The following is a 26,683-nucleotide window of genomic DNA, read 5'->3' on the forward strand; positions in this document are numbered from 1 at the left end:
AGTCTGCTGTTATAAACAGCATGTTATATGTTATGTAACATATAACATGCTGTTTCTATGTTATATAAATATTACATCTTTTATTGTCTCTAGTGGCCAAATCAACATAAAGTGAATGCCCAGCTGGTTTGTATACATAGAACATGAAAATTCAAGTCAAATTAAGATGACCAGTAAATGACTGCAGACCAGTAACCCCCAGATTGGATCCCTTCTTTCCTTCCCAGGGGCTGAACTGGTCATCACGAGAAGTCACACGCCAGGAGACCTCTTTCCTCCAGGGGAGACCGTGGTGCGGTACACAGCCACCGACCCCTCAGGCAATAACAGAACGTGTGCCATTCACATTGTCATAAAAGGTATTCTCTTCCTAAGTCTCCAAAAACCTAGTGGGCATTCCATGTGTGGAATTGCCATCGGGAAACAAAGGAGGCCATGAGCAGTGGGTTTGTAAAGTTAGAGTACCGACAGATTTTATTTAGGTTTCCAATTATTATTACTTCACTTCACGATAAATAAAGATACCATCTTCCAAGGTGGTCTTTAACCTTCTATTAACACTTTCTCTGGAGGTACAAAGTAGTGTCATGGTCTTATTTTGAATGCTTGAGGAGAGAGGTCCTGAAAATGCATTTGCTACATAATGTCTAGTTTTCATTGTTAGTGAAGAATGCCGGAAATAACAACCCCAAATCAGAAACACTTTTAGCTTTTCGTCAAACATGCACAACCATTAATATGTACATAGGCTCAGCTTTTCAGCTCGGCCCACCTGGGGCTGGAAAAGCCAGCCCCACACTAAGGATTTATGATGGAAGTTATTCTAGGGACATGGTGGACGGAGGAATCCTGTCTGTAATTCAGTGTGGACTCCTGGAGTTTAATTTACTTCCTTATGCCACTGCATACGAAAAGTACATTTTTCTTTAACACAGGTTCTCCCTGTGAGGTTCCCTTCACACCGGTAAATGGGGACTTTACATGCACTGAAGATGCTGCCGGAGTGAACTGCACGTTAGGTTGCTTGGAGGGCTACGATTTCACAGAAGGCTCTACGGAGAGGTATTACTGTGCTTATGACGATGGCATCTGGAAGCCGCCCTATTCCACCAAATGGCCAGACTGCGCTAGTAAGTTGTAATTTTTTTCTGGACTTTCTTAGTGCGCGTGTTTGTCTGCCCGTGTGTCTACATTTCTAAGCATGTCAAGAGAAAGATTGCCTTAATTATAGGGATTAGGTTTGGTGAGTAGAAAACAGTGCCATGAATTTGAAACATTTGTGGAGAAATGTTCATTCCTCCGTTTCAAATATTACCCCACAGAACCTTGTTACTGCCTGGATTGCTACAGGCCAAGATCCAGTTTAAGGCAAAACCGCCCAGACCCTCTGATTGTTATTTACCAGAAACATCTGATGAGACTTGTCAGCATGTTGTTTTTGACTTCTAAACTTGAACTTGAAGTATAACCTCATAGACTACAGAAGAGATAACTTTTAAAGTAAGAGCCAATACGTGTGCTGGAATGAGGGTACTCATGTATTCTTAGATTTGATTTAGATTTAGAACTATTTTATAATCTTAAATAGGTGTTGTTATAAAAATAACCTAATAGCTTTGTCTAGTGTAAATGATATTATTTGGAGTGAATAATTGATGCAGTACTATAGATGGAGTTTAAATGCCAATGTCATGGAGAAAGAGTAAAGCCCATGTAATTGAGCTATTTTTTTCCAAAGTTGGGAAGTAAGCAGAAGCAATATCGCCCGCCTCTGTCATGGAATGTCAGGAGGTAGGAATTTAATGGTGATGCTATTAGGAGGCCTGACCTCTGAATATTTTGAAACATCTTGCTGAGTCTAATTCCTCCAAGGACAAATTTGTGTCTGTGAAATTATGCTTTCAGGAAATACAATTTCACATATATTTTAAATGTCTGTTGGTTGAAAATATAATGTAAACATGTTATAAATTTAAATAACTATATAATATAACATATTTATCCAGCCATTATTTTTCCCAGGAATATGATGACAACAATTTTTATTTATCTTATTTTCTCAAATGATTGGAAGGCAAAGAATAACCTATCAAAGCTAATTCATCACCCGGTAACTAAGTTCAGTGCTTGTTTGGCTCATACTTGGTTTATTGTGATTGATCGATGCCCAAAAACGTCCCGTAACTGTCATCTCTTGTTTGCATTACAATCCAACAAATCATATGAGAGTTAAAGTACTAAGTTACAGTTACTCCATGGAAGGTTAAATCTCTCTTTTGAAAACACTAACCAACCGAAGGTATTTTTTCCAACATTTTCCAGTAAAACGATTTGCAAATCATGGGTTCAAGTCCTTTGAGATGCTGTACAAAGCAACTCGTTGTGATGACACGGAGCTGTTGAAAAAGTTTTCAGAAGCATTTGAGACGACCCTGGGGAAAATGGTATGCCAATAGTACCCCTTCACTGTTTGTCCTATTTTGAAGAACGCTGTTGAGCTTTCAGAGCCTCTCTGGGTCACCTGCAACAGAAATGTCTTGTCCTAATGATTTCCCTCTTCTTTGTGATCCAGACTTGTTCCTGGTAGATAGAATTATTCATAGGTTTTGAACTTCTGGAGTGAATTATAAGTAAACCTGTACTAAAAAGTTTTAAAATGTTTTAAACACTCTGAGACAGAAAGCCGGAGATGCTTAGGGTCCATGTGGTTTGAGCATGCCTGCTTCATCATTTAAAGTATGACAAAAATGCCATCGTAGACTGTATTTCTTTCATGATGAGATCCGTGAACATTTAAGGATTTTCTTTTTCATGTGTTTTTGTTTAGGACTCTTTCAGTGGTTACAGAAAAGCAAAGCAATATATTTAACTGTGTTGAGCATCTTGAAGGCCCAAAAAGCGCTCTATGCATATTTTACGCTCACAGAGCGGGTAGCTTAGATTCTGGGTTGATTCTGAAAGTGGGTTGACTAGTCATAGTTGATTTGACGTAGACTGTGAGGGAAAGAGCAGTTAAGGAGGCCAAGGATACAGGAACACAGACGTAGGAGTGGGTCCGCGTGGTGGTGGGAGTGTGTGGAAAAGGATCATTTCTAACTTCTACTTTACCAGTGAGAAAAGCCCACTTAATTGAGCTATTAGAGTAGAATAATCAGCCTAGAGTAAGGCTGGGGAGCAGTTGTTGGAAGTTTAAGAAAAGATGGTGTAAAATAATTTTCTAGAATATAAATGAATATACTAAAGAAATGTTGAAGGATTGCCAATAAGCAGGGTTGTGTTTCTCTCAAGTTATAATTGACCAGGTGGGTGCAAGTGTGGAGAAAGCAGCGCTACTAATTTCACATTTAGCCGGAGGAGGGTTCTCTAGACAAACACACTGAGAGGGTACGTGCAAGGGAGTGAGTCGTGGGGATGGACCATGGACTCTAAGATGAATGACTAACAAAGGGAAGACATCAGGGGCTGAGGGCTGTTGAACAGGTGGTTGGGTCAGTGGGTTATAAAGTCAGATGGGGTTGAAGACTTGATGGATTCCTGGGAGGAGAAGAGGGTACAGTTACGGGTAATGAGGTCTGAGGTTTGACCACGAGAGTGAGTGACGAAGTGAGGCTGGAAGACAAGAGGCAGTGAGAAGCCAAGGAGATGGAAGGATTAGCTGGGTGGACATAGAAGTCACCCAGAGTTAGAATAGGGGCAGATACTAAATGTTCTTGGTATGGGGGTGGGGGGACCAGACCGGGGAAAGGCTGCAGATGACAGCCACGAGTGGGGCAGTGTGTGCTCGACTGGACTGCATACGTTTCCAAACTGTGAGGCACAAGACCAAGCATGTTCTGAAAACAGCAGTGAAGAGTGAGGCAGGCGGACCTCCCTCCACCTCCGTGCCTACCACTTAAGAAAACAAAAAGTGTGTTATAGAATTGCTCGACTGAAACCTATATAATTTTATTAACCAATGTCACCCCAATAAATTTAATTAAAAAGTTAAGAAAAGAGAAAAGCAAAAACTGGAAAGTCAAGTTTCATTCAGAGCATGGGTGAAGGAAACATAAAAAAGGAGGTACAAAAAATAGTAGGAGGTGTTCTGATTGCTGACTGCGCTTCAGAGGGCAGAGAGTTTTCAGGATTTGGGAGAGGGGTGGGAGACAGGGTCAAAGAAAAAGGATCTAAAGAGACGTGTGGCTAAAAGTTCAGAGATTAGAGATACCCCAGGAGGCCTGGGGGTTTTGTGGTAAGTGACATGAACAGAGAAGAGGCATGAGAATGATTCCTGTGGTTCACAGGGAGAGGAGGGAGGGAAAAGGAGGGAGGAGGGGCAGGAGTCTTTTCAGGAACAGGCAGAGCTCCAAGCGCCCCTCCCTCCTCCTGCAGGAGATGGGAAGGCCTAAGCACACAGAGATGTGAATTGCTTTTTGTCCTCTGCATTTTTCGTTTGCAGGTCCCATCATTCTGTAATGATGCTGATGACATTGACTGCAGACTGGAAGATCTGACCAAAAAATATTGCCTTGAATATAATTACGACTATGAAAATGGCTTTGCAATTGGTAATTCAATTATTCCACGTTGGTAGTTTTGCAAGACTAATCTGCAGAAGAAGAACATAATTTCAGAAGAGTAGGGCAAACCAGAAAAATGAACTTTTATTAATTGTTTCATCAAGTTTTTTTTGGATAATTTGATACTGTGTTTAGTGACCTTTATGGATATATTAAATTGGGTGTATCCAATAAATTACTTTAAACTGTGAGGCAAAACAATCAAGATGATGAAAACTAAGAAAGCCAAGTCAAGAAGCCACAATCTGAATCCTTGTAGTTGATCACAGTGGTAATGAGGGCATCTGAAGAATCACACTTACCCTTGTTGCCTTCAGCATAAATAAATAAATATAGATACAGATATAGATATTTAAATATATGCTGCCTTCAGAATCTATGCAGATATCTTGAATAACATTCACAAAGGGATATCTGTTTATGTGTATTACATTTGTAAAGCTGATTTTTTTTTAAATGGAGCAAACCCTGAAGGGAAATAGGAACTGATCAAAATTCCGCTGTTACCACCCATTTATCTCTAAAGTTAATTAACTGTTGAGTCAAAGATAGGATGGTTTAAATGCCTATGTAGCCCCATAGAGACTTTTCTCTCTACTTTTAATGTAATTATTGGTAATCTAAATGTAATACAAAGTGCCTGAAAGTTATAATATGAGGTTTTTAGATGAAATTCTATATGGGGTGCATATGGGTAATTTAAGGCAGGGGTCAAGGGTACCTGGACATCTGGCTTAAACTTTAAGTTAAATGCTGATGAAGTTGCAACTGTAGAATCTTTTTTTTCTCTGCCCCAAATGCCCAGGGCCGGGTGGCTGGGGGGCTGCTAATCGGCTGGATTACTCTTACGACGACTTCTTGGACTCAGTACAAGAAACCCCCACGGGTACCGGCAAAGCCAGGTCTTCACGGACTCAAAGAAGTGCCCCATTAACTGACCACAAAGTTAAGTTAATTTTTAACATCACAGGTAAGGACAAACCATCTATGAGAAAGAATAATACTATGTGAAATTCTTGGTTGCAGATCTTTTTCTCAAATATCTGTTTGTTATCATTAGGAAATGCCCCTGGAAATGAAAATTAGGCAGAGAGAGCAGGGTCGCCTAAGTCTCGTGATTTTTTTTTTTTTGCAATTTAACATCACAGATGTATGTTAGGGTTCTGGCAGCAACAAGGACCCTGTCTCATCTGGGCATGATGAACTAAGGCACGCTTTTAAAGAGCAAGAACACACGGGACTTTAATGTGCTGTAATGAAGAACTCTGCAAAAAGGTGATTCAGATCCAGCACGAAGGATTAAAACAAATTATATTGTTCTTACTATTACCCATGTACTAGTTTCTTAGTAAGTAGTGCTTGAGTTTGAGTTTATTTTTCCTGGAATATTTTTACTATGCCATTTCTTTTAGGTAAAAACTAACCATGAATGGCTTTCTGAATATGTTTTATTTTGTCTCATTTTTTTATCTCAGCTAGTGTGCCTTTACCTGATGAAAGAAATGATACCATTGAATTGAAAAACCAGCAACGACTCATTAACACCTTGGAAACTATCACGAATCAATTGAAAAGGACCCTTGACAAGGAGCCCCTGTATTCCTTTCAGCTTGCATCAGAAATACTTGTAGCCGATAGCAACTCCTTAGAAACAGAAAAGGCTTTGCTCTTCTGCAGACCAGGCTCGGTGCTCAGAGGACGTATGTGTGGTAAGACTTTGCCCTGCATTCAAACATAGTGGCTGCAGCCCTGGTCGGGTGGCTAGGTTGGTTGGAGCGTCATCCTGTATAGCAGAAGGTTGCGGGTTCAGTTCCCAGTCAGGGTACGTACGGAAGGCAACCAGTTGATGTTTCTCTTTCTTCCTTCCTTCCTCTCTCTCTAGAAATCAATAAACTCACCCTCAGGTGAGGATTAAAAACATATATGTGTGTATACATGTGTACATCTATATATGTGTATATGCATGTTGGATTAAATGAGATAAACAGAGCTATTTCACAATTATAATGGGATATTGAAGTGAAACATACATTTTGCTATTGTTATGTGGTTGTTTCTACTATTCTGTCTCACAAGTCTGAATAACCACTCTTGATTAGGACAAGAAAACTATTTTAGATGAGGAACTCTAATCCTGGTTGTATTCATAGATCTTTAGACCTCACGGCTTTCAGCAGCAGCTTCCACAACGATAATAACTAATAGTTTTTGGCCACTGCTCTATGCTGGCTGAACAGGATGAAACCTCTCACGTTTAATGCTGTGTAGCAGCTCTGTGAGGTGCCATCGTGATGAAGCACATTTTCCAGATGAGAGAACCGAAGCCCGTGAGGCTCAGAGCTCACCCAGTCTGTCCAAACCCACTAAGATAACAGGTGGTGTTGCTAAGATTGCCCCTCGGCAGCCAACACCAGATTCACAGAGCACAGAATTAATCATTTTTAAAGGGGACAATTCAGTGGTACGTTGACAACGTTGCTGAACCGTCACCTCTGCGTTCCCAAACATTTTCATCACCCAGAGGAGCCCCTGCACCCACTGAGCAGTCACTCCCCATTCTATACTCCCCCAGCCCCTTAACTTTTAACTCCTGTTCTAGGCTGCCATGGCCCGGATAAATTCCAGCCTGTGTCCTAAATAAGTCACGACATAGAGATAGTGGGATCTCCTCTACCCAAACTCTTTACCCTCCACTGAACCGAACGGTATGAGTCTTCTGTTCAGCTCTCTGTAGGTGAGGTATCTTGCATCCTGGTCAGAAAACCTTCCTCAGCAGCTCTTAGTGCTATTCCCAGAACTCACCTGGGTTTTCATGGTGAGATCAGTTCAGCCCAAGGAAAGCACTGCAGTTACCATTCTGAGCCTGCTCCTGTTTCCTCCCCACCTTGTGAGCAAACGCCAGGGAGCACCTAAGCAGCATTCTGCCTGGCTCGGTGTGGTCTGCAGACTGCCCGTGTCAGCATCACCTGAAGTGCTTGCTCAAGTGCATGGTGCTCAGCCCCGCTCCAGGACTAATGCATCTGGCACTTCCGGGGCAGGGCCTTAGAATCTGCGTCTTTATTAAGTTCCTAGGATATTCTGACACACTCCAACGCCTCAGAATCACCTAGCTACTAATTTTCTATAATAATACTACCTGTGCTAGGAGACTTGCATGTCCCACTTTGGTCTCAGAAATTCAGAGTCACTCCAAACCTAGCAAAAAAGGCGACCAAATCTTCCAGGAAGGAAGGTGCTCAAATCGGCCTTTTTCCTTGAGGCCATGGCTGAGGAGGCCTCAGGCTTGCCTTCAGTAGGCAGTGATTCTTGCGGGCAGAGACAGGGGTCCACCTAACTCACCTGTTTCAGGCTCACCACGGTTGCCCATTTTTGTCTCTAGAAGCGACGCTAAGGCACAAGCATTCAGTTTCATCAGAGGAACCGCAAGACATTATTTTAATATCGCAGAGCCTCAAATTAACCAAAACGTTCATAGCCTTATCCTTTTGTTCAGCAGTGTGTGAGCTTTTCTTTGCTAGCTGGGTGTTTCCCTACACCTCACACATGCTCTAAAGCCCCCATCACATAAACCCTAAGCTGGGTGAGCGAGAATTTGCGTTTTCTCGAAAACCAAATCTGCTGTTGGTTTCTAGGACGGCACTTCCGGGAGGTTTACCCTGTGAGCGAACCTCTGGCAGACAATTTAACCCATAAAGCCATAAAGGAGAATACCTGGGAGCAGGCTTCATTACTTTCTCCTGCTGGAGAAAGGAAGCTGAGGGTGCCGGTGGTGGTGTTTCCATGGTCACCGTTTCCTGTTTGTTTTCTCTTCAGTCAAATGCCCTTTGGGAACCCATTATTCTCTGGAGCGTTTTGGCTGCGAAAGCTGTTTGATGGGATCCTATCAAGATGAAGAAGGGCAGCTGGAGTGCAAACCCTGTCCAGCTGGGACTTACACTGAGTATCTGCATTCGAGAGACCGCGCGGAATGTAAAGGTAGAGCCGCCTGCACGTGTGGAACCCAAGGAGCCTGTTTTGCCTCCAGTTACGGAATCTAAGTGGCAAATAGGGTGAAATAAGAGCATCATCGAAAGCTGCCGCATTCGTTTATTTTTACTTTCTTTCGGTTATAAAATATTACCTGAATGTTTTCCCATACCTGAAAGAAGTTCATTTATCTTTCGTTTTGGAACGTTCTCTTGCTCTAAGTCCGACTCCACTGTCAATGATTCCAATCCGAATTCATCAGCGAGGCTGGATTTTTTTAATTGAATCTCACTGTAACTGGGGGGAGGGACTTTCATAACACTTAGCCATCATTAGGTGCTTTTTTGTTAGAATAGTATTCGACTTGGTGGGATCAACTCCCTATTTACTTGGAAATTCCTAACTACAGATACAACATGCATGTACTCTGGCTACTAAAGAAAATGCTCAATCTTTTGAAAGTGTTTCACTGTTATTCTCAATGAACAGTTTTGAAGGAAACATTTTCTTTCAAAACTGAAGTTCTAGGAAGACAGACCTCAAGGAAGGAATTTCAAAAGCAGGCCTCCTCACTGTGATTGCAAACACAGGTGTGGATGCACATTGGCAAACACAAACCCAGGAGCAGAGCCTGGTGGTGGGAAGTGCCCTAAATACATTAGCGTCCTGAAAGAAGAGTCCTGTGCAGGACAAGGGCGCGAGGAGAGCACAGCACGCCTGGAGTCGGGGACTCAGGCCTGATCCCTCTCCTACAGAACCACTGCAATGAGGTTGAGAAAGTTGCTTCATTAACCTCTGGGCCTGGTGCTAGGGCTGTTCTTACTTTCTACCCCTCCAGCCCTCCAAAATCTTAGAGCCTCAAATAATCTAAATGTTCATAGATAGTGTCTGTGGGTAGGAAGCGGTGGGAGGGCCAGTTTGTAATTGGAGCGACAAAGGTTCCAGCTTGGGTAGGAGGCTCTAGCCCCATTTGGGGTTTTGTTTCTGTCACTCAAGCTGAGAACTTGTGCAAGAACTGGTTCCCCCATGCTAACCTGCTCTTAGGAGAGTGACTTTCTCAGATGCAGATTTCTAACTTCACTGGAAAACTACTTACTGATACTTTCTTTGTGTCAAGCACTGTGCTGGGTAATCACAGAAGTAACTGGAAACGGGTTGAAAACTTGCTGGTATGCACAAGTACGAGAAAGACTAAAATGCAGTGTGTGTGCTGGGAGTCCGTGTCCTTCGTTCTGTCCTAAATAAACTAAAATGCAGAAAACCCTATTTGACACAGTACTAGTTTTTGTATAGCTTAATGTGATCATTGTTAACCATATTACATTTTTCGTTTTAGCTCTTTGTAAACAAGGCACCTACTCAACGAATGGGCTTGAGACTTGTGAATCGTGTCCACTGGGCAGTTATCAGCCAGACCTCGGTGCCCGGAGCTGCCTCCCATGTCCAACAAACACTTCAACGGTGAAAAGAGGAGCCGTGGACATTTCTGCTTGTGGAGGTTATCAAACCCTTACACACTGATATTTCTTCACACCTCCTAGGTTCTGTGCTGGGGGAGGTGGAATACTTTCAGCAAAACCATGTGTCTACTGTATGCAATGAATACAAATAACTGTCTCTTCAGAGAGGGTTTCCTTTTATTCAGCCAGCCAATACTTACGTGAAAAGTAGGAATGAAGTTAAAGGTCAGCCTATTGCCAGAAATTCCAAAAACTGCAACTGCTTTGCAAAATCAATGGAACTGGATTAAAATAAAAAGTTGTTGGCCTCACTCTGCTACATCATGCAACAAAACAAGCATGCCTGGGTTGCAAGATGACTTTTTGATTAAAAAAATTGTGTATTCTTATTCTCTACAACCTTATTTAAAAACCTAAGGTCTGTGGCAATCTAAAAATGAAAAAGCTGTTCCCACAGTGAGTAAGCGATATTTTTAAGAAGGCAGTCTGCTGGTTCCCCATTTCTCTCAGGCTATACACACTCACACACACCCCTTCCACCCTCATTGCGTGCCAGTCATATAGACTTCTGCATTTAATTAGAGAGTGACATTCCTAGAAAATGACTCCTTAGGGCCTTTGAGTGTAGTAATGGGCAGGGAGAAGTATCCAGCATTGCATCTTGGGAAATGTAGTCCTTATAAGTTGAGTGCTACAGGGAAAATATACTATTAGTTTTTATATATTCCATCAGTTAAAATTATCTTAGTCTGCTAGGATCACACCAGATGAAAGTCTGTTAGACCTGTGGACTTGGACGAGTAGTATTTGTCAACCTAATGTTTCACTGATGAGAACTTAACTAGGACCTAATTGTCACTCATGAGCCATGTCTGTTGTGTAATACCAGCTTTGGATTTTTCTTTTTGAAAAGTCAAATAAGTCTTCGCATTATGGTGGAAATAGATCTATTAGAAAATCTTATTTTGTCAGTATACAAACCAATTTGGTGAGAATGTCGGCAGTAAAAATATTCTCTCTCTCTTTCTCACTCCCTTTCTCCAACCACAAAAGCAACTAGGATTTTTATAGTAAAACAAGTTTGCATTTGACAGTTTTTTTTTTTCCTTTAGCTTTCCAAGTAAGCCTTGGGGTTTTTCTAACACCAAATTATTGCAATTAAGCAATTACAGTTTCCAGAAAGTCTCCAAACTTCTGGTAACTGGCCTACTTCTCCTAATATTCCTAGCACGAGTATAACCACATTCTGTTTGTCCTGGGAGAGAAGTGGAAGTGACAGGACCAGCACTCTTTCTTGTGCTGCTGGCTAGCACCGCTTTACTTTAAGCTTGCATTTGTATGAGCTTTAAAATGGCCCCTTACACATTTTTCCTTAGGGTTTAGTACACTCTTTTCTTTCTCTCTCTGTCTCTCTCCCTTTTTCTCTCACCCTTTCCTTCCCTCTCTCTCTCTTTCCTTTTTCTTTATTTGTTTTCTTTCTGTTTTATTTTTATGGGCTTGTTGTACAGTTTACCTTTTTTTCTAAGATACTACTTTTTACCCTCTCTAGCATATTGAACTTAATATAACTTTCATCAGTATAGCAATTATATATAAGTATGTGATTATGTTAAAGTAATACCACATGCTTTATACATCTCATTTTTTATCGCTTTTTTATGAAATTTCTTTTATCACTTCTTAGGCTTTTAAGTATTCTTGGGTCTGTGATTACAGATTAAGAATGTGAATTTATTTTTATTTTTAAATGATTTTTAGCTGAAGGATAAGCCCCCTACATAACATTTTTTGGTGATGGTGTTGTTTCCATATGGTCCCGTAGGAGAAGGAACTGGAAGGAAGCATTTCTCACCCAGATCCTCTGGGATGAAGTTAAAAGGAGACTCAGAATGAGAGTCTCTGACCTCTGACCCTGTCCTGGGAAACCCATTTAAAAGGCAAAGTCTGCTTGGCTCCAGGGCTGTACATTGTCCCGAACACTGTGAGGGAACAGGCATTCAGGTTACACCTCACCCTGGTCATTTCATTGCTTTATTTTTTTATAACTCTATTTTAGTATCACTTTTGGCATACTTAAATTTTTCTCTCTCTTCAGTTGAAGAGATGAGGCAGATTCTGTTCCATTTTCTTGACTCAGAAACCAGTTTTTTTGGCCAAGATTCAAGATGAAAATTTCTTCTTTCTTTTCGTATGACTTTAGTCCAACAAGCATATGTATATGTGTATATGTATGTGAGCATGTGTGTTTAATACTGGATTATGTGCTAGATAGTGCTATTATTGTGAATATGTTTATACACGATACATGTGTACATGTGTATATACACACACATTTCTATACACACATGTATTTAATGCATATATAAACAATATATTAAATGCTGATTATCCACCCCTGGAAAGTATATTTCTGATGATAAGTGTCTGCCTTTGGAATGTAATTTAAAGTAATTTTCACATAAAAATTTATTTTACACTTTCCATGCCCAAAAGTAAAGTATAGACAACACATTATGTTCACTATTTTGAGATGCCAACTGGCTTATTGACTTTTAATCTTAAGGTTTTATTATTATTATGTCTTAGTATAATTTTTGACATTCTGTCAGTTTTTAAGACCATAGTCCTTTTTTTTTATGGTGTGATTATACTGAAAACAATTATATGTAAAAAAAAAAAAGTTTAATTTGTCATAGCATCTTGGATTTTATTGACGGAATTTATATTTTTACCAGCGGAAGATTTATATTTTCAATTAACTACTTTAATTAGCTGTTTAGAAGGAACCTTTTCTAAATAGGCAATCATTTTGGGAAACTTGAGATTCAGAAAACCCATTTTATACTCAACAAGTTTATACTGTGGTTATGCAAAACCCTTTCTGGAACTCAGAGATTTAGCAACAACAAGCAGATTATTCTTGGTGAAAAAAAATACTTAGAGTTTAAAAGTTTTCATGAATGTAATGAATATAGCCACAAGAAATATTTTCTTCTAATAGGCATTCATGTTTACATTTTCTGCCTTCACTCAGTTTGACTCCTTTTTGTCAGTTGGGTGTGTAAATGACTCTTAGGCGAGAGATTCGGCTGGAGTTTCCCACTTAAGAACGTGATCCAACTGTCTTGTGATTATCACAGCCACTGTTGTTCATGGAGTGTTTATTGTCATACCAACAAAACAGGGATGCATTGCTCGGGGTACCCTGCTCCCTTGAGCCCACTCCCAGGTGCATTTCTGCTGCAACCGTATTGCTAATTGTATCTGCTGTATTAACTCGTATAAGCAAGAATCCAAAACCTAAATAATAAGTATGTTGATATCCTAATAGCTACGTTCTATGTTCTATCTTCTATACTTAAATTGATGCAGACAAACCTTAATAACTTTAGTAGTTTTCTGCTTATAATGGTTTAAGGGCTCACACAGATGTGACCAGTTCACATGGGAAAGAGCACAGTCCAGCAGAATGCATGTGTGGGTCACGGTCTCAAACCCGGTCCCAGGGATCAGTCATCGGTAGTCTACCCGTGGTCTCTCTGCCAAGTGCCACCAAACTGTACTGAAGAAACCCTAGGCTCATGTTATGTTTGAGGCTATTTTCTTATTTGGTTAATATTCTACCAATTATTGGTGATAATTTCAGATTTGATTAACAGTGTTCAAATTTTTCTTCAATGTTGTATACAAAGTCATGTCTAATATAAAATGACATTAAAAGGTTTAAAAATAAAAGACCTCCACACACATGACAAATATACAGGAGAAATAAGAATTTCTGATAGACATTTTTTTAAAAGCAACTTCAGCCCTGACTGGTGTGGCCCAGTGGGCCGGGCATTGTGCCCACAAACTGAAAGGTCACTGGTTTGATTCCCAGTCAGGGCACATAATTGGATTGCAGGCCAGGTCCCTAGTTGGGGGCGTGCAAGAGGCAACTGACCAATGTTTCTCTCACACATAGGTGTTTCTCTCCCTCTCTTTCTCTCTCCTTTCCTCTCTCGCAAAAATAAATAAATAAAATCTTTAAAACATGTTTTAAATAAAATAAAAAGCAAATTCATTTACCATCAAAATGCAAATTAAAATAACAGTACAATTTTGTTTTCATCTTCAAATCGGAAAAATTTTAACAATCATAAGCAATGCTGATGTGCATGCAATAAGAAGAGCATTTTCATACACTGCTGATAGAACCATAAATTGGAACTAACTTTGTTTTAATGATTTGGCATTATATATTAACAGCTTTAAATTTTTCATGACTTTAGATCTAACTATTCACCTCAGGTTCCACTGTTATCCCAAGGTAGTAATCAGAGGTATATATGAAATTTATGTAGAAAGTTTCATGTCAGCATTATTTATAACAACAAACAAATAAGATCAACTTAAATGTCAATAGTAGAAGACATTAGATCAGTTATGGTCTGTGAAGGGAACGTGATATTTTTCATTTAATCAAAACCATGTTATTTAATTTGGGAAATGATTTGGGAAATGTTAATGATATAACATTAAGTAGAAAAATCAGAATATAATATTATATGGCCCGTTTGAGTTTTTATTAAGATTATGTCTGTTGTAAAAGACAAGAAGGAAACACAGACCATTTATCTGGGTGATAAAATGGTCTGGGCAGTAACTATGTGCAAGAGAATGTATTAGCAGTTCAGTGGCTTTCTTACAACCAAAGGTCGTGTTACTTCAACGCACAAATGGTTTGTTTTTACCCTTGCAGTACCTTGTCCCCTAGGAGAGTTCTCTCGCTCTGGGTTAAAGCCCTGTTACCCTTGTCCTCAAGACTACTACCAACCCAATGCAGGGAAGTCCTTCTGCTTGGCTTGTCCCTTCTACGGAACGACAACCTTCACTGGTGCCACGTCCATCACAGATTGCTCCAGTAAGAAGATAGCTTTCATATCTGCATGGCCCTGTGTTGGAGATGTTAGCTCATCTCTGTGGGAGTTTCAATTCTGACTTTTCACATGTCAGTGGATTTGGGTATCTAGACTTGTTAAATTGTCCTTTTGATGTCTTCTTGATGACAGTGGCTCAAAGATTCTTAATTTGGGAATGTTGAACTCCGTAACTTCCATTTGCTACGAGTCTAGAATGTAATGATGTGTCCCATCCATCTCTGTGTTTTCTTTTTTTAATATTACTAAAACAAAATATGTGTGGCTTTGCCTACCCCAAGAACCAGAATCTTGACCGTAGTACTTAAATGGAATCTACGTATCGGCAGTATCCACTACACACTATGTTTCTCTGATGTTTTCCCATTGATTTCACTAGGCTTTGGTTCAACTTTCTCAGCCGCAGAGGAAAGTATAGTGCCCCAGACTTCTCCTGGACATATGAAAAACAAGTATGAAGTCAGCAGCCAGGCAAGTCCATTTTCTGTGTATGAAGTTTTGTCCAGTGGGGTGTTTGGAAAACAATTTGCTCATATACATGCCATGCAGAGGAAAATTACCAGAGTTGAAACTTTAAGTAACCAAGACTCATAAATATTATCAATGAGTAATTGTATGACGTCTAATAGGAATTTTCCAAAAATTCTGCATCGGAAGTTCTAAGTACCAAAAATGGAATTTTTTTCCAAGCAATTTCTGGCATAGAGAATATGTACATATAAGGAGTCTTTTTTATTGATTTTTTTTAAATAGAGAGAGGAAGGGAGGGGGAGGAAAGGGGGGAGAAAGAGGGAAACATCAATTTGTTGTTCCCAGTTGCTTCTAGTGTGCGTCCTGACCAGAGGTCCAACCAGCACCCTTGGCATAGGGGGACGACACTCTAACCACCTGAGCTGCCTGGCCAGGGCAGGTTATGGGGAGCCTTTTGATTCACTAATAATTAACTTACCATAAACATAACCCATCATTTAAGTAGGAACACTTGGATTAGCCAAAGGCCTTTTCCGATTGGTGGGAAGCATTACTCAACTTCCATGAAAATTATTTTAAATTAGTTTTTCTACTAAAAAAATCATTTAGTAGAGTAAAATGTGGGTTTTAAAAAATGAGGAAGCATCACTCATGAGCATAATGAAATTAACTGTTCAGCCGTTACTCTGACTTTACCCTGCCTAATGTCATCATAAGTTCCTTTAAGTATTTTTAAGGAGGATAATGAGTTTTTATTTCTTATTTCAACATCCTACGGCATCATCCAAACATACTGATTTCTAAGGGCTTCACAAGTCATATTTGAAACCAAGCCTAGTGGACACAGGTTTTGTATGGATTTCTAGAGCTGTAACTCTCAACCCTGGAGACATATTAGAATCTACTGGTCAACTTCTTAAAATAATGGTGCACACAGATCGCACTCCAAGAGATCCTGATTTAGCTGGTCTGGGTTGGGACCCTGTTCTTAGTGTACTCGTAACACACCTCAGGGGATGCTAATGTGCAGCCAGCATTTAGAAACACTGCTTGGCTTTACCAGAACATCACTCAAGAATAAGACGTGTCGTCTGTGGCAGGCACCAACATATGTGGGGGTAGCAGCCCCTTTAGCTTGAGTGAACTCACCTGAAAACAGGCCCCAACGATCTAATGGTGCAAACCTTGGAACTCCCTGGTCGTGACTCCTTTGAAATGAATAGAGTGTTTGTCTGACGGATGTCTTTTCTGTCACCGGCAGGTCTTCCACGAATGCTTCTTAAACCCCTGCCGCAACAGCGGGACCTGCCAGCAACTCGGGCGTGGTTACGTCTGCCTGTGTCCACCTGGATATACAGGTAACATAGAGAAATGCAAATATTAAAGTGCTTTTCGTATGAAATCATTGTGACTCGCAGTGTCAAACTTTGGAACATTAAAAATAAACCCTGTAACATACATTAGGCTGTATCGATGCACAAAAATTTGGTTGAACAGGATAAACCAATAGGTGGAAAAGGGTATACATATGTAAGAATGACAGTTTTCTTTGCACATTTGGAAGAAGGATAAAGAATTATCTTTTTGATGAAAAGGTCACATTATATCTTACAATGTCAATTGGAATACAGTTCCAGAGGTCATGTCCAAGGTTGCATTCGAACACAAATTAAATACCTGGCACTCAGCATAGAACAGATTGTCCAGCACAAACATTTTTAAAGAAACTCCCGTTTTCCTCATTTGCTTCACACTAGTGGACATTCTCGTGAGTAGCTATGGTCTGTTGCTTTGTCTCTATCTTTCTGGAAGTTTTGCTTAGGAAAATAATATGACTTTGGACTTGGTTATGTAGGAATTATGTTGTTTTGCAGTTTGGTTCACATTCTTGCTTAGTTCAGAAACGTAAGTTTTGAGGAGAAATAAACTACATCTTAAAATTGTAATTTATTTACAGTAATTTCCTGTTTTCTTCTAGAAATTAAGTATTTGCATTTTTCTGAATTTTGTGCAACCCACATGAAATGTTTTTGAGAAAAATGATATTTAAATAAAAGAATTCATCACAAAATAAGCAAAAGGAAAGTTGGGAAACAAAATATAGCCCAAGGCTCTCAAGAATATTGGTTTCTATTTACTATAGCTTGCTCATGGGTGTGTGTTTTAATTTTTGTTAAAAAAAAACACTTCCTGACATTCCATAAGAAATAATGGATCTTATTCTAGCATTTTATGGATGAGTAGCGGTTGAGAAAGGGCATAATATGGGACAGTGGTCCTCAAATATTGAGGTGCACCAGAATCATCTGGAGGGCTTGATAAAGCAGATTGCTGGACCGCTGCCCCAGAACCTACGATGCAGTAGGTCTGGGAAAGGTCAGAGGATGTGAATTTCTACCAAGTTCCAGGTGATGCTGATGCTATTGACCCAGGGACCACACTTGGAGACCCAGCAGTATAGAGAAGAACACAGTTTCCAGCACAGCTAGCCCAGGGATATCCTGTTTGCCCCCTGTAGGAAGATGCTGTCCCACTCTAGGGCTCCTGACATGTGAGTTGATCTGGCAGGATTTAGTCCCATCCCCACCCCTCAGCCAAGTGACCTTGGTAGCAAGTACATTTGGCTATATTTTCCACTTTGAATTCAACCAAATTTCTGGCTCCATTTTATGCTTCCGGGTGTCCCTCCTTCTTCCTTCCCCCACCACACACACTTCCAACTTGGGATATTTTCCTACCTTTTATATATCCTTATAAGGATATCTTAAATCTGTTTAGAAAGAGGTAGCACCTTTATTAAATACTTATCTACATGGTAGTACTTAATGGATAGTGGCTTTTTCTTTACCACTACCATTCCCCATAAATTCAGATTACTGGGATAATTATCTTTTAATGTTTATGACTCTGGTTCTCGTAATCCCTCTCTCTGATTGTCCTTCAGAGTTTGGTTTGCATTTTAGGCTTAAAGTGTGAAACAGACGTTGATGAATGCAGCTCCCTGCCGTGCCTCAACAATGGAATTTGTAAAGACCGGGTAGGGGAGTTCATCTGTGAGTGTCCGTCTGGGTACACAGGTAAGGGGAGAGCTTCTTGTTTTCACAATATACACCTTGGACTCATTGCGCTTTTATTGCTGAAAATCAAAACCTCAGTGACGTATCACTTCACACCTGTCAGAATGACTATTATCAAGACAGGTAACAGTGTTGGTGAGGATGTGGAGAAAAGGGAACTTTTGTGCACGGTTGGTGGGAAAATCGGTACAGCCACTGTAGAAAACAGTGTGGAAAGTCCTCAAAAAATTAAAAATAGAAATACCACATGTTCCAATAACCTCATTGGGGGGTCCCCAAAGGAAATGGAGTAACTATGTCAAAGAGATACCTGCAACCCTGTGTTTATTGCAGCGTGATTCACAGTAGCCAAAGCTGTGGAAACAACCTAAAGGTATATTAAGGGATGGAGGATTAAGATAAATGTGATAGATATGGACACAGATATTATTCGGCCATTAGAAAAGGGAATCTCGTCATTTGCAACAATGTGGATGAAACTTGTGGGCATTGTGCTAAATGAGATAAGTCAGACAGAGAAAGACATGTTCTATGTGATCTCACTTCTCTGGAAACTCAAAAAGCTACACTCAATCCCATTCTCCCACTGCCACCATTGCTGGTCCACGCAGCTTGGGTAACGGGAGAAGCAGCAGCGTCCAGTCAGCCCAGGTCTGCAAAAGCCCTTTGAACACCCACCCATGCAGCCAGAGTGCCCAAGAGGAAAGTCAGCTCCGCCCGGGGGGCAGTGAAAAGGAGCCCAGGCAGAGATTGGCAAGGTTGTCAGCTAAATTTGCTCCTATAATAGTGGAAACGAATCCCAAAGAGGCAGCCAGGAAGGATAAATCTTCAGACAAAAAAGTGCAAACAGAAGGGAAAAGGGGAGCAAAGGGAAAACAGGCCAGAGTGGCTGACCAGGACACCAAAGATCTGCCTGCAGAAAACGAGAAGAGCCCTGACCAGTGTGGCTCTGGTAGCTGGGCGTCCTCCTGCAAAAGCAAACACCAGTTTGATTCCCGGCCAGGGCACATGCCTGGGTTGTGAGTTCCAGACACGTCCTAGAGGCAACCAATCAACATTTCTCTCTCACATCGATGTTTCTCTCCCTTTCTTTCTCCCTCCCTTCCCCTCTCTCTAAAAATAAATAAATAAAATCTTTAAAAACGAGAAGAGTCCTGCTTTGGATGAAGCAGGAGAGAAAGAAGCCCAGTCTGATTAATGTCATATATCAGACACCATGCTTTCTCAGGGGTCCCTGTCTCCATACAATCCAGAGGAAGGTTTTTATCAACTCATAAATGCAAGTGTTTTAGTAGCGCTAGAAACATTTCTTTTAATGTAAATGTTTTTTTTTTTTAAAGAGGTGAAATCATTTGCCGTTTTTTGGGTTTCGGGGGCGGGGTTTGTTTTGGGTTTTTTCGTTTTTCCTCGCAGAGCCAGAAAACAGTGGGATGGTGAATGTGGGAGGCTTGCATTGTCTTGGGTGTCGCTTTAACGGTTCATAGCCGGAGGCAGTTTTGCGGCCTGTAGCACAAAGCAGGCTAAATGCCACTCTTTGATCTTGACTGTCCCTGTCACAATTTTGTGCAACATCTTTGGGGTGGTGGCCCAGCTTTCCTAGTAACTTTGTTAATGTGCCATGAAAGATGGAAAGTATGGTTATGTAGAGTATAGGATATTAAATTGTGAAGAGATGGGACTTGGATGTAACAGCTTATCAACATTTGAAAATATTGGTACATGGTCTATCAAGGAAAATTAGCCTCCGAATTTTAAGCTGGAAAGTCACTGAAATAACTGGAAAAAAAAAATCACAACTACATAACTTCAGGTTTTTTGTACGTATGTCAAAAATTGTGTACAAGTTGAAATATCTGTGTCCTTATCCTCAAAACAAGCAATAAAATCTTAGTTATGAAAGAAAAAAACACCAAACTCACGGAAACAGAGAACAGAATGGTGGTTGCCGGGGCTGGTGGCTGCGGGCATTCAGACTCTGTTGTTTAGGGGTCTACACCTGCAACCAGTAGATAAATAAGTCATGTTAAAGACTCAAGGAACAACCTCAGAAAAGGGGTGACCAGCTAGCAAACAAACAATATGATAAAAAAAATTAACACAGAATCGCACTTATCTTCTTAACTAAAATTGGCTAGATATCCATGGTTGTCATTTTCCAGTGCATGTTGAAAATATCAGATTTCTTACGAGAAAATTTTGCAGTTCACAGAATAGAAGAAAACATTTCATTTCGATGTTTTGGGCAAAGAGTGAAATTTTTTTAAACATGTTAGCCGTGATTTCCAGTTGTTCTGCTTTATACCTGAACAACTTACTTGAATAGTCTGAGTCTTAGATTCCTCCAGCCCAAATATTGTATGATTCTTTGCAGGTCAGCTGTGTGAAGAAAATATAAATGAGTGTAGCTCCAGTCCTTGCTTAAACAAAGGAGTCTGCATTGACGGCTTGGCTGGCTACCGCTGCGCGTGTGTGAAAGGTTACATAGGTAGGCTGTTTCCATTCTCCCCGCATTGTCATAAAGTCCCATGAAGCACCACAAGTTGTTACATGTCCTAACGTTATACATGTTAATTTTCTTGTTTTTGAGGAAACTCTCCCTGAGGTATTCAGAGGTCAAAGGGCACTGCATTTGCAATCTACTCCTAAACAGTTAAGAAAAAATAATATTTCTGTGTGTGCATTGTGTATTTGTAAAGAAAGAGAGAGGGAGAGAAGACAAGAGCGTATATGGTGAAACAGACATTCAAAAAGGAACTAGGGATAAATCATATAAGATTATATGGCAAAGGGATACTAAATAATATGGTTAAATATATATATAATATATATATGTATTTAATTGATAAAGGGGAAGTCCAAAAAAGAAAATGGACAGTGAAGAAAAAAGTCAAGATCAAAGAAACAGAGGAAAATTTGAAGTAAATTGTCATTTTATTTTTTAACATTATCTCAATTAGCTGTCCATTGCTGATGTTAGTTTCAGGAAGACATATGGTAGAAAGAGTAGATTATCAACAAAGCAGTCTGAAAATGACTCATAGAAGCCGGAACTCATTAAAGAATGGAGCTCACACGAGTTTGGTAGGCCAGTCGCGGCCTCCATGGTAAAGCAGAACCCGCAGGAAGCCAACCCCTGGGTCGCGGTTCTCTGAAGATATCACCACTCGGGCTCTTTCTTGTCCCCATCCACCCCCAGGTCTGCACTGTGAAACAGAAGTTGACGAATGCGAGTCAAGCCCCTGCTTAAATAACGCAGTCTGTGAAGATCAGGTTGGGAGGTTTTTGTGCAAATGCCCCCCTGGATTTTTGGGTACCCGGTGTGAAAAAAACATAGATGAGTGTCTCAGTCAACCGTGCAAAAATGGAGCTACCTGTAAAGATGGAGTCAATGGCTTCAGGTAAATCACCAAGTCGGTTCTTTCCACTCTTTTTATTTACTGAACTCTTCAGTCATTCTATGGTCTTTATGGAGTATTATTTTGAGTCCCAGGTCAGCCATTCACAAATTCTAGCTCAAGGATAGGCTACAGCAGAAGCTCCCCACCACCTGAGGTTCTGATCCACTAAGTCTAGTGTAGAGTCTGTCATCTTAAAATAGGCAAACTGTGGGATTTAAATTCCCCAATGATGGTGGTGCACAGCCAGATTTGGGAGCTGCTGTTCTATGCAGTCATGCCTCGGTATCTGTGGGGAACTGGTTCCAGGACCCCTGCAGATACCTAAACCCATGGATGCTAAAGTCCCTTCTGTAAAATGGCCTAGTGTTTGCATATAACCTACTCACATCCTCCTATGTACTTTAAATAGTTCCTAGAGTGCTTACACTATCCATTGCAATGTAAGTGCTGTGTAAATAGTTGTTATGCTGTATTGTTTAGGGGATGATAACATGAAAAAAAGTCTGTACATGTTCAGTATAGACACAACCAGCAACCATTGAATGCCTCATGACACAGTTTACATCAGCCACAATGTAACTTTTTTTAAGGAATATTTTCGGTCCGTGGTAGTTTGAATCTGCAGATGCGGAACCCACAGACACGGAGGGCCAGTGTACTGGGAAGGCATAAAAGACGGAACAGTTATACAAGAAGCCAATGCAGAAGCACTGGACAAAACTCATTTGCAAATGTTTTATGTTTTAGCTGGGATTTTCACACTAGGTAAATTCAGAAGGAACCGGGCAATCAATCACTGTGCCTATTCCAGTCTACGTTCTGTGTCTGTGGTTTTCAAACATTTTTTTCTAGTTTAGATAACCCTTGCTTCAAAAGAAATCTGATATGAATGTAAATGAATAGAATAGTAAAAGCTAAGCTTTCATTACTTGGTGGAAAATAGTAGTGTTGATGGGGGAGAAAGACTTTGTCTTCCTGAGGCAGCCCTTAGGGTGCCCGTAGAATACAGTGTGAAAACCAACGCTGCTCTTCCCACTATCAAGTCTGCCCTTTCCCATCCCCTTCCCCTTGCGGGATCTGTGGCTTCTGCAGCACAAAAGACAGACCAGTCTTGTTTGTGAAATATCAGGAAACGTTATTGTCCCCAACATGCCACTGGTTCTATATCATGAAAGCAAATATAGCTCTGGCTGGTGTGACTCAGTGGATTGAGTGCCAGCCTATGAACCAAAGGGTTGCCAGTTCGATTCCCAGTCAGGGCATGTGCCTGGTTGCAGGACAGGTCCCCGGTTAGGGGGCATATGAGAGGCAACCACATATTGATGTTTCTCTCCCTCTCTTTCTCTCTCCCTTCCCCTCTCTCTAAAAATAAAACAAATAAAATCTTTTTTAAAAAAGCAAAAAAATAAAAGTCTACCCCAGTTGCAATATTTCCTGGCTCTCTTCCAGTTCAGCCCCCTTCTATTACAACCTCCAACAAATAGCCAGGGCACAGTCCTGAGAAAGAGGAAGCCAGTTCTGCCAGTGAGACTTCTAGTCTCTATGCGGAAATGGTCTTATCAGCATAGCACCATCTTTTCATAGGCTTTTTACATCTTCTGCATATAATACCTAACCACAGACAATGAGAAACTTAGAGTCAAACAGCAGAGTTCCAAGTTCTCCCCAGGGTCCAAAACAACTGATAAATACCAACTTTGTCTAAATCCTAACTGGAGGAAAGGTGAAGGTGAACTCTCCTAATTCAGAGGGAATGTTAGTTGTCACCAAAGTAAACTTATTTCCTAGACAAGGTTATTGGATTGCTACAACGAAATCAAACAAGGGAAGATAAAGTGAAATTCTATCTAACATAGACATCATTGAATGCAGAGAACTCAGTAAAGATCCCCCCAATTCCAACTGATACTTTCTTTTAAACCCCCAAATATCATTTATTCATAATCACCTTTAGGCCAGGTGACTATTATGTATCAAAGAGATGTGCTGGTTACAATATTAACTGCCATGTATTTGACAAGTCCTTTAAATCAGAAAATATTTTAGAAATACAGAAAATTACAAAGAATAATAAAAGTCATGCACTCATCACAGTAATTATCAAACATTACATTTGGTATATTTGATTCACATCTTTTGTTTTAAAGAATAAGTTCTCAATATAGATTTGGAGTTCCTCCAGTATACCCCCCACACACACACGCACACAAACAGGCATGCTGCTTCTTCCCCAGTGGTTACCACTGTCCCAAAGTTAGTGCATATCTTTCCCGTTCAGAGTTTGTATTCTACTACATACAAGACTCCGCAGGCAGTATATAGCATTGTTTCACACGTTACATAAATGGTATAATACTGTTTAAATCCTCTTGTGAGTTGTTTTCAATCAACATTATGTATTATCAAGGTTGATGCATTTGGCTTCAGTTTTCTCATTTTAGCTGCTGATTAGTATTCTGTGATTATTGCGTGATTATACTGTGGTTTATGTTCCCATTCTCCTCCCCATAAACATTCAAAATATATGGCTGTGAATATTTTTTACATTTGTGGTTCTGTGCACCGGTGCTACAGTCTCCTAGAGTATGTAACTAAAAATGGATAGACAGGGCTCTGGGAATGCAAACCCTCAGCTTCCCTTGACATTGTCAAATTGTGCCCTCCCTACAGTATGAGCTTTCCCACCTCACAGCACCCTTGTCAGTATTGGACATGCTCAGAGGTGTTTTCCATCCCGATGGGTGTAAGTGGTTTGTTGTACACAACGGCCATTGTATGGCACAGTGGTTAAGAACAAGGCAGTGTGTTCAAAGTCCTACTCCACCTCTTTGCAACAGGGGCTTTGGCAAATTAGCCTCTCTTGGCCACAGTTTGCTCATCTGTAAAATGAGAATAGTGATCATTATAAAAATTGTTATAAGAATCGGTTAATATAAGTAAAGCCTTTAGAATAGCATATGAGCTTATTTTTTTTTTCCTAGCACTTTGATGAGGAAACTCCCAGTATGTGAATAATACTTCTCCTTGACCAGAACTACTTTCTACTCTGTTTTTGCTACTACAACATTTCAAATAAATGTTGTGTTAAATAGGTTTAATTAGATGAATTTAAAAAAGGCAGGGGGTGGGCGGGGCAGGGGAGAGCAACAGGGGAAAATCGGGACAATTATAATAGAACAACAATAAAAAATATAAATAATAGTTAAAGCAATGTTTTGATGTGGAAAATAGGTTTCAGCATTTCAGTTTTCACAGTCCTTTGAGACAAGCTATAAGTGGGAGACATCCTCTCAGACCTTCTGCAGCTGTTCTAATTGTTACATTTTGTTTTCTTCCAGGTGCCAGTGTGCAGCCGGCTTCACAGGGCCGCTCTGTGAGCTGAACATCAACGAATGCCAGTCTAACCCGTGTAGAAACCAGGCCACGTGTGTGGATAAATTAAACTCATACAGTTGTAAATGTCAGCCAGGATTTTCAGGCAGCAGGTGTGAAACAGGTATATATGTATGTAGTATGAACTAAAAATAATGATCTGTAACAGTATCAGTTTTTCCCTGAAACAAGCACCGCCTACACATCCAACACTACAATAAGCACACTTTGTAGGTACTTAATCTTCAGAGCCATCCGATAAACTAGGTAATCTTGTCTGCAATAGCACACATGAGGAAATGGAGACTCAGAGGTGTACCAGGGAAAAGAGGAAACTGCATTTGGCAGAACTCTTCACATTCTGCATGCTTAGAAGGGACACTTTGATAAGCCATTTGATTGACGAGGTCACGGGCCATGGATGTGTTTGAGATTCAATGTTAAACTGCTTTCTCGGCACTGGGGTCTTGTAACTGTAGGATTTGCGTTGTGAGTGAAGTATGCAAGATTGGGGCAGAGCTGAGTTGGTCATGAAATAGGAACGAGCTGGAGCCCTGAGTAGGGACAGAATGGTGCCCTTCAGTGAGTTACCCCTCCTTCTCTCCCGTGTCAGGTAATCCTCCCTACGGGTCATTCGCAGCAGCATCCAGACAGGCTTCTTTGTCTCTCATCTTTAACGACCCCCCAACCCCGCCTCTCCTTCCACTACTCCCTGCTTCTCTGCTTCCTTTCACTACTATTTTTCCTACCTTAGATTGACTCACTATTTTATTTTTAAAAACATGCCTTATATTTTGTAAATAGCATATTTTTAAATTTTGAAGCTGCTCCTCAGGTCATCATATTTACTGAAACGGCTTCTTCGACAGTCGCTCTGAGCACCCACTGCCTACATTAGACAACTGAAGAGTGCCTTGCAAGTGCCACAGTCTGCACACTTTTCTTATTTGTTGCAGAACAGTCTACGAGATTTAACCTGGATTTTGAAGTTTCCGGTATCTATGGTTACGTCATCCTAGATGGCGTGCTTCCATCTCTCCGCGCTGTAACCTGCGCCTTCTGGATGAAATCCTCTGATGTCAACAACTACGGCACGCCGATCTCCTACGCGCTTGAGAATGGCAGTGACAATACCTTCCTCCTGACCGATTACAATGGGTAAGCAGAAATGGCAGGGAGTCTGTGCTTTGGTTTGTATCCTGGCACCAATGAGAACTGATGTTGGTGTGGGGGAGGAGGGGAGCCAGGTGCTCCAGCAGGACAGCAGGGTGACGATAATCAAGTAGAGCATGTGGACAACTTCGGTAAGAAGGCAGTTTCCATGATGGTACTTTATGCATGAATTTTTCTATTTCCTAAGCATTTCCTTGGTATTTTGCTAAGTACTAGTATTCACTAAGTACTTCATTCAATTTTCACTATGTCTTGAGGAACTCGTGCCCATTTTACATATAGTAAAAG

The 26,683-nt window shown here is 40.6% G+C and overlaps 1 protein-coding gene across 1 annotated transcript in view; it reads left to right on the forward strand.

The window, feature by feature from the left end:
* SVEP1 (sushi, von Willebrand factor type A, EGF and pentraxin domain containing 1) overlaps positions 1-26,683 on the forward strand; it is a 161,439-nt gene that overhangs the window by 72,801 nt on the left and 61,955 nt on the right. Inside the window, exons 11-26 of the mRNA XM_024559943.4 lie at positions 228-359; positions 936-1,130; positions 2,323-2,444; positions 4,439-4,547; positions 5,365-5,529; positions 6,035-6,268; positions 8,373-8,534; positions 9,862-10,023; positions 14,727-14,888; positions 15,284-15,375; positions 16,637-16,733; positions 18,339-18,452; positions 20,824-20,937; positions 21,649-21,850; positions 25,189-25,346; positions 26,179-26,380. Coding sequence (XP_024415711.3) covers positions 228-359; positions 936-1,130; positions 2,323-2,444; positions 4,439-4,547; positions 5,365-5,529; positions 6,035-6,268; positions 8,373-8,534; positions 9,862-10,023; positions 14,727-14,888; positions 15,284-15,375; positions 16,637-16,733; positions 18,339-18,452; positions 20,824-20,937; positions 21,649-21,850; positions 25,189-25,346; positions 26,179-26,380 — 2,422 coding nt within the window. The remainder of the gene's footprint in view (positions 1-227; positions 360-935; positions 1,131-2,322; positions 2,445-4,438; positions 4,548-5,364; positions 5,530-6,034; positions 6,269-8,372; positions 8,535-9,861; positions 10,024-14,726; positions 14,889-15,283; positions 15,376-16,636; positions 16,734-18,338; positions 18,453-20,823; positions 20,938-21,648; positions 21,851-25,188; positions 25,347-26,178; positions 26,381-26,683) is intronic.

Source organism: Desmodus rotundus, chromosome 1 (genome assembly GCF_022682495.2).
Source record: "Desmodus rotundus isolate HL8 chromosome 1, HLdesRot8A.1, whole genome shotgun sequence".
Lineage (NCBI taxonomy): Eukaryota > Metazoa > Chordata > Mammalia > Chiroptera > Phyllostomidae > Desmodus > Desmodus rotundus.